The sequence below is a fragment of the Asparagus officinalis genome, chromosome 5, assembly GCF_001876935.1.
Source record: "Asparagus officinalis chromosome 5, Aspof.V1, whole genome shotgun sequence".
NCBI classification, from domain to species: domain Eukaryota; kingdom Viridiplantae; phylum Streptophyta; class Magnoliopsida; order Asparagales; family Asparagaceae; genus Asparagus; species Asparagus officinalis.
Window position 1 is genome coordinate 119151669 of NC_033798.1, and position 8324 is coordinate 119159992.

At 35.9% G+C, this 8324-nt stretch overlaps 1 protein-coding gene across 1 annotated transcript; it reads left to right on the forward strand.

Annotated features, from left to right (window-relative positions):
• LOC109840929 lies at window positions 1-7431 on the forward strand. Its single transcript, XM_020409764.1, has 6 exons — window positions 1-39; window positions 2512-2623; window positions 2760-2931; window positions 3014-3285; window positions 4149-4291; window positions 7144-7431. The coding sequence occupies exons 1-5, from the start codon at window positions 29-31 to the stop codon at window positions 4269-4271; spliced, it is 690 nt and encodes a 229-aa protein (XP_020265353.1). The 5' UTR covers window positions 1-28; the 3' UTR covers window positions 4272-4291; window positions 7144-7431.

Genomic DNA, 8324 nt, shown 5'->3' on the forward strand with positions numbered 1-8324 from the left:
CTCGAGGCCGATTGGGTCTGCGCTCGATATGAAGGAAAGGTGAGAACTTTTTTTTTTTGAAATTAGGGTTTGGGTTTCTATTCTGGGGCTTTTGTCTCCTTGAATTAGGGTTTACTTTTTGTGGGGCTTTAAGAGGTTTAATGGGGTTTATTCTTTGAAGTAAGTTTGGTTCTTGGCTGTTTTTTGATAATTAGGGTTTGGGTTAGATTTTGCGGAGCATGATTTCTTGCTTTAGCCTCTTGCCCAACTCTTTTGATTATGCTTTTTCTGCTGAGGGTTCTTGGAATTAGGTTTGTTTCAATTCTTATTCGATACTTCGTCTGTTTCAAAAAGATTTGTGCAATTTTGCTGATTTCTGACAGTAACTTTTACTTCTTTCTATGTTATTTAGGGTAGTTGTCTACTCGAGTTTATAAGGGAGAATATGTTGTTGCATCTGTAAGGTTCTCCTTGTTTTCAATTAACTACTGCATTGACAATGACAGTTATGTAGAGTACATCAAACTTCCAAGACTTGGTTATTGGGAAAGGTGCCTCCATTGTGCTTCTGTATATTATTAATGAAGCCATTCTGGTCTAACTCAAAATCAGATGGCCATCCCAAGTTTCAAAATGATATAGTCAGCCATTTTCTTAATGCAATTTAGCTCCATATTAGTTTGAGTAAAACCGGTGGGATTATTTTTTTTCAAAGCTTGCAATATCAAACTAATAGCAAATGTCTAGTCAGTAGTACTATGCGGTTGATTGTCATGTATATAGACATAAGGTCTACACTTCTTCCTCTCCTATCGAAGTTGAAACAGAAATTGTTGACTTCCAAAAGAACATCATGTATTCACTGATTAAGCAATAATAACAAAAGTTAGGGCTATTACTATTCGTTAACTTGTAAGTGAGAAAAGGTAACCCCAATTTTATGTTTTTGCAGATTGACAGATTTATGTCAGTTTTGTTGTCCTATATTTTGAATACGGGATATTAGATTTGATTTAATAGAAGTATTTCTGCCAGCTCCATAATTTTTTAGGACTTTTGTTTAATTCTAGATTCATGCTTGCACAATATAGTTTTGTGTATATCTGAAACAGAGACGTCTTCATGGGTTACAGAGCGATTGGAAGTCTTTTGAAATGGCTATGGTAAAAGTCATTTGTTTATGTAGCTTTCAGGTTGATAGGTCATCAGTTGAGAGATTGGATTGAAAGATTACTTTTTAATTCCATACATATGATTAAGGTCAGATATGTTTCCAAGTATGGTTTCTTTGAAACCTTCAGGATTCCCATCGTCTATGTAAAATGAAATATGGGGCTCTTTTTTTGCGAACTTGAAGAATTTGATGAAAGAATTTGAGGAAATTGAGGCAGTCTTAAGGGAAATGTTTTTTCCCCAGAGATTGATGAATGATAGAGGCGAGAAAGATACTGGAATCCATTGAAAAAAAGAATCCTGAAACAACTGTTTGGATATTTCTCTTCTTACGCTGGAAAACTCTAGTCGGTGTCTTTTGTAAAATGTTGATACATAACAGCCTTCACTTTGTAAGATGGGTTTGAGGCATTGAATTTGTGGTTTGGGTTGAATTAGGTGCAGAAGTATTAGTCTTAGAACCTGTATAAGTGAGTCATGATGGACTAGCCTGGAGATATTGATGTACTTGAAAATGAAAACATAATCTGATTTAAGCTTTTGACTTATAACACACCATCAAACGGACCAATTCACTTGTGCCCTCGTATCTTTGTCTTGCGGTTGGGCCTCACTTAAAAGAATTGACACTGTGATACCCCAAGTGAACTTTAGTCCCACATTGGTGGATGTGTGATTAAATGGTTTACATAGATAAGCTCAAGGCTCAAATATAGCTAGTTAATTTTGGCAGTGATTCGAGCCAACAACGTGCTACACTTAGTGGGTCTCATAGCTTATAGCGTGCCAGCGGGCTCGCAGGCTCAGGGCATGAAAAATGATATCGAAGTAGTTAGCTAGTCGGAAATATGGAACTAAGTGCTATGTGAGACTAAGTGTTACACCGCATGAACACAGTGGGAGCCATCTCTGGAACTCGTAGGAGCTATCTCTAGAATCTACATCGCCGTGGTGATCCTGTGATATGCAAATTGTCATGTCGCGATGAGGATGTCGCGTATGTAAGGTGGGGTGGTTGTGAATTTGTGATGCCCCAAGTGAACTTTAGTCCCACGTTGGTGGTTGTGTGATTAAATAGTTTAAATAGATAAGTTCAAGACTCAAGTGTGACATCGACTAGCTGATTTTGACAGTAGTTCTAGTCAAACAACACACTACACTTAGTGGGTTCCACGGTTTACAACGGGCCAACAGGCTAGGGGGCCCAGGGCGTGACAGACACTAATCTGTTTTACCCTTGAAAGTTCTATATGCATGTCTTTATATCCCCATGGTGGTTATATTTTTGCATTTCAAAATGTACACTCATTTTATACAATGCTTGTTTTGAATTTCTGCACACGTTTCAATGTCTTTCAGTGCCCCTCCTGTAGCTAAAAGAAGAGGTGGTCCAGGTGGTCTAAGCAAGGTCTGTGGTGTTTCACCTGAACTCCAGGCCATTGTTGGCGAGCCGGCCATGCCAAGAACTCAGGTCTTCTTTAAACAAATTATTTTTGTCATATTTGGTTGCCTGTAATTTTTTTTATTTTTTTAAATAGGAATGAATTTTCAATATTTGTTAGGTGCAAAACCTTTTGCAGTATTTTACAATTATTTTATTGATTTAGATTGTGAAGCAACTATGGGCATACATAAGGAAAAACAACCTCCAAGATCCAAATAACAAGAGGAAGATCATCTGTAATGATGAATTAAGACTGGTCTTTGAGACAGACTCCACTGACATGTTTAAGATGAACAAGCTATTAGCTAAGCATATTCTTCCTCTGGATGAGACAAGTATGTCATCGCTCAATTTCAAAGATCTTTTTGTAACGCTATGAAAACCTGTATTAAACTCTCTATCGTTTAATTCTTCCAGAGGACACGGGTCCAGATGCTAAAAAATTGAAGACTGAAGATGTTGGCACTGCAACTGAACCTGATGCTCATGAACAACCTTTGATTATCTCTGCTAGTGAGCAACCTGCTGTTAATGCTGCTACTGAACAACTTGTGGTTAAGTCTGCTAGTGAAGAACCTGTTGTTGTTTCTGATACACTGGCCATGTTTTTGGGTGCTGAAGCAAAGGAAATGCTCCAATCTGAAGCTTTAAAACATATTCTGGATTATGTAAAAGATAATCATCTTGAGGTCAGTACTAGCCGTGTGCATAATAATATGACCGTTAATATTCTAATCTTTTTAATCCAGTTGCGTAGTATGATAAACATTACTTGGATCACAAATACATGCAGTTAAATCTTTTTTTCTAATCAATCCAAGTATTACTTGTGCACTTTCATTCCTTTGCCAAATTTTTTTCTTTAGTTTGTAAAACATAACACTATATAAAATGCAGTCACTCTTGAGAGGTTTAATGCTGATTGGATTCATTGTCATCTCATGGCTTTTCCTTTTGTCATCTAATCTTTGGCTAAATCACACATACGAGCAGTTAAATGGTTTTTTGTTTTTGGGAGGTCAAACATAACCCAATCCGACCAATTCACTGTATAACCAAACCGAACGGCCAAAAATTGTGCAGTTTGGTCGGTTAAACCGTTTCAAACCCTAGTTTGCTGAGCACTATCTTCAAGTCAATTAATTCTTTATGGAATGGTTTATTTAGCCCTTTGAATAAAAACTTATTACAAAATTCCATGTCTGAAAGATAGTCCTGGTATCCTTGTCTAGCGAAAAAAACCACATTTTGCATTTATTTACTTTTAGATAAAAGGGTTCTATGATTTTCTGCTTTGAAGTATTTAACTGAGATAACAGACTGCTCTCTTGAAGTTGTAAGCCAACATTTTGAGGTATCATGATATTTCAATATTATGTAGGTCTTATGATCTTACCTTACCAGGCAAACTGAATGATGAGCAATTGACCTATAAGTACTTTGCTAGTAGTGAATTATCACTATCTTGTTATATTGTGCTTTTATCAATAGTCTATAGTTCAGCATAAATTTCCATTTTAGTTGATCTTATTTTTGCTCTACCTCCCTTTAGGATCCAGTGAACACAACAATGATACATTGTGACGCCAGGCTTCAACAACTCTTTGGGTGTGAAAGCTTTTCTACTTTGTCGCTGTCGGAAATGTTGGCCTGTCATTTATTTAAGAAATCATGACGTGTGGATGACATTAACTGGTTAGGCTTCAATCCCTATATATGTTTCTTCTTTTCAGTTTTGTTGAAGTTTCATGAATTGATTATGATAGTCTTGTTCATTCTTTTAAGACCGTAAGTCTTGGATCCATTATCAAGCTAATTACCAACAACAACAACCATACCTTTAGCTAAATGTTATATCCAATTTTTGGGGTCTGCTAATTGCTTTCATTTATAAAATTTTCAGTTATAGAAATTAATTCATACATAAAAAGTTTTGTTAAATACGTTTTCAGTCAGATAAATTTTGATGTATGCCTCTGTACCATATTTTTGTGTACTTGGCATGGGCTGTGGCTGATAGCTGGGCCTTTTGTTTCTTTTTGGGCTGAAAATTAGAGGATGACTGCTGATATATTCAACAGTGCCACCTTTTCTTGTGCATTTTGTTATTGGGTGTCCTAGGTCTCTTACATACACCAAAACTTTAAACAACATGGTGGGAGTTGAGGGCTATAATTTATTGTCTATCACACAATGCAGGTGGCCCCCCAATCCTGGACTATTTTACAGCCCTGTATGTTCTTTTTCTTTTTAAATTCGTTTTGCTCTGATACCGTGCCATCTTGAAGTCCCTTCCATTATGCCAAAACTCCATGGTAAGAGTTGAGGATTTTAAGTTTGTACGCTAACATGGTGATAGTGTTATGTTGATAATTCAGAGTCCTTACCACCTTTGGGTTGGATTATATTTAGAGAAATTATCGCTGGTAACTAGCATAGTTTTGGTGTCCAATATAAAGATAATGGTTCTATATCTTTTGGCTCATTTTGGTCTAAGGTGAGTTGTGTACTGACTTGTGTGAGTTGCTGGAGTATTGACGCTTAGGACATTGGAAATCACTTTTGAAATCTTGTTCATAATCAATTCCTTTCCTTTCCCTCCCTGTTATTTGTGAATTTATGTATATTAAATAAAACAATTCTGCATCTTGATGTGGAAGTATGCAACATAGTTTATATGTGAATATCTGGATGTATGGGTGCTTAGGACGTATTGATTCTGAACTTTGGTGTGCCAAGAATAAAAGAAACATGTCGCTGCAAGTAGGGACCAATAGATGAATTCAATTCTATAAACCCTAATTTCCAAGTTTAAGCCAGTGATCAGAGACTTGTATTTTGAGGTCATGTCATGCTCTGCATGCTTGATTGACGCTTACACCAGCTGTGGAATTTCTTGCTGTGGAATTGTCGTTTTCTTTGTAGTTTTCAGAACCTGTGTTGTGTCACTGTGGCTTGTCATGTTCTGCCTTTATTGGCATGTTCTTGCCCTTGCTTAGAAAAATAGAAATCAAATAAAACCGACCAGAAAATCAAAAGGGTAGAGAATTTGGTCATATCTGAGTCATTAATACATTGTTCTGTAGCCACAGTTGATATACCTCAGCTCTATTTACTTAAAGTTACAAATAAGAAAATCGACTGAACACCAGATTCTCTTCTGGTTTTAACTCTAGCTTACCATTTGATTTGGGAACCCGGCATAATACTTTTGTCAACTATTTTTTCAACATATTATTTCATGATCTGTGTTGTGTTAGCCCTTGCAACACAGGCTGCAGAGCGATGTGGAAAATACAATTTTTCGTAGCATATTTTGTCCAGCGTGTCTATGCATTAAAATCACAACATGTCTTTTACCATGATATATGAGTTCAAACATATTCAGGAAAGTTGACATCAAACAGACAGAATAGCCCTAGTAGTCTCATCTCCTAACATCAACCTCACTGATAGAAAGTCAGTCCTATCCTGAAAAGCTCAAACTCCACCAATAAACTCAGATCCAGCATCCAGAGACTCAAAGCCCAACTCAAGGTAAGCTACATCCCCTTTAACTCAAGGTAAGCTACATCCCCTTTCTACTGGAGACACTACTGCTTCAGCTCTTTATACTGAAACGTCATATTTATAAAAATCCTACACCAAAAATTTAAAATCTCATGCTAAACACTCAAATTCAACCCCTGGAAGGCACATACCAGGCCTTATTCAGTATTGGCAGCATAATTGCTACACGGAAGGTAGGTGTTGCAGTGTGGGCTGGTTGGGTTTTTTTTCTATCTCATTTGACCGGACTTGATACGTTGCCTGGCGTACCTATCAGTGAAGGGTTTGCAGCACCATTAGGTGAAAATTAGTTTTTGTGTTAATTGGTATATCTTGCCATCTTGGAAGGCAAAACCGAGCGGAACGGTAGGTCACACTGGCATATCAGATTGTGGTCAATAGAAGCAAATGCTTTGATACTAAAAATGGATCCAATGTATCTTTGTGGTTGCAAGAACTGCAGCATGTGTGGAGGAATCGGAGAACTTTATGCGAAGACATCTAGTATATTCAGCATTGGATGATTTACAGTATTAGACAGGAGTATAGGCGCATGGTATCTGATAGAGGAGATGAAAGCATTAGTTTTATCCTACCTTAGTTGCTAAACCATATTTCAGGGAGGAATTCCCTTTATGAGCTCTGATCTTGTTACTACAAACCCTTATTTATAGATCTTTAATATAGTTGTTCTTTATTTCGGTTTATGCTTTGTTACAACTTACAAGTTGCTTAGGTTTGTATGCTTCACTTAGGCAAAGGCTTATTGATGATTATGGGCTAATGAGAACTGTTAGAGGTATTTCAGTTAAATACGCTTACTTTCTGAACTGTAGTTTTATTCTCTTGTTGACTCCTTTCTTGCTTGTGTATACATGATTCTTCTTTATTTAACATGACTTTTGTAAATTTTTGATGATCAATAGTAACAGAGTAACCTTCTTTTTTCCCCTCTCTTTGTGGCTAACAGAGTAATCCTTTTTCTCTCTTGCATGCAGATCTGTGTTCTTGAGGGGAATCTAGTTGGCCTAACTTATAGCTGAAACTCATGAAACAGACATTTGCTTATATGTGTTTTAGTTGGTTGTATTTTGATTATGTTAAAAAAACTAGTTTCTTTTGACAAATATATTGACTGTTGTAGCAAGGGAAAAAACCAATGTAGTTCATGTAGTAGTCAGCTGTTCTAGTCTTTATAGTGTTCAGTAACACTGTCTATTTAACATGTAAATGGAATATTAGAAGGAAAATTGATATAAAAGAGCAATCTTAGAATGCTTGCAATCTGTTGGTGTTGCACTTTGCATGCAGTTTATTTTAATTTTAATTTTTTACTTTTTTTTCAACATGATGCATTAACAGGATGCCATATGAGACATGCTCATGAAGATGAAAATGGTGCACGTAAGTCCACTTATCTTATTGTTTCAATCTATCAATTTTACATCTATGTGAAAGGTATTGTAATCATGTAGAAGCTCCTTAGATCTTGCATGATAGTGGCAAATGATTTCTTTTCCTACGTTAGTTGCCATACTCATGTAAAGATATAGACGAAGAGAAAGCTTCATTTTTGAAAATTATATTTTGGTTATACAGTTCTATTTTGAAAAAATAGCCCTTATTATGTCTGAACACAGTTTGTTTTTTTATTGGTTATGAATACGACAAATATGATCTCTCTGCAGTTTTCTTATTGGTTATGAATACTACATATATGATCTCTCTTACAGATTTATCTTCAAAAGAAAGTTGTGTCATGAAATTACTGTTATATTTTTTGATGTTTGGATGAGAATGGTATTTAAAATATTTTTGTAACTATATTAGACAGGTAATTCTATGTCCTACTGTTGCGGTGGTTTCACAATTTAAAAAGTTTGTTTTTTGTCCTAACTTAGATACCGATTTTATAATTTAATAGCTTGGCTTATATTCCTCCAGGGTTTTCCCATTTTATGCTTTTAATAACACATGGTTTATTTACTTTGAGAGAATCAGGCTAGACAGGTAATTCTATGTCCTACTGTTGCGGTGGTTTCACAATTTAAAAAGTTTGTTTTTTGTCCTAACTTAGATACCGATTTTATAATTTAATAGCTTGGCTTATATTCCTCCAGGGTTTTCCCATTTTATGCTTTTAATAACACATGGTTTATTTACTTTGAGAGAATCAGGC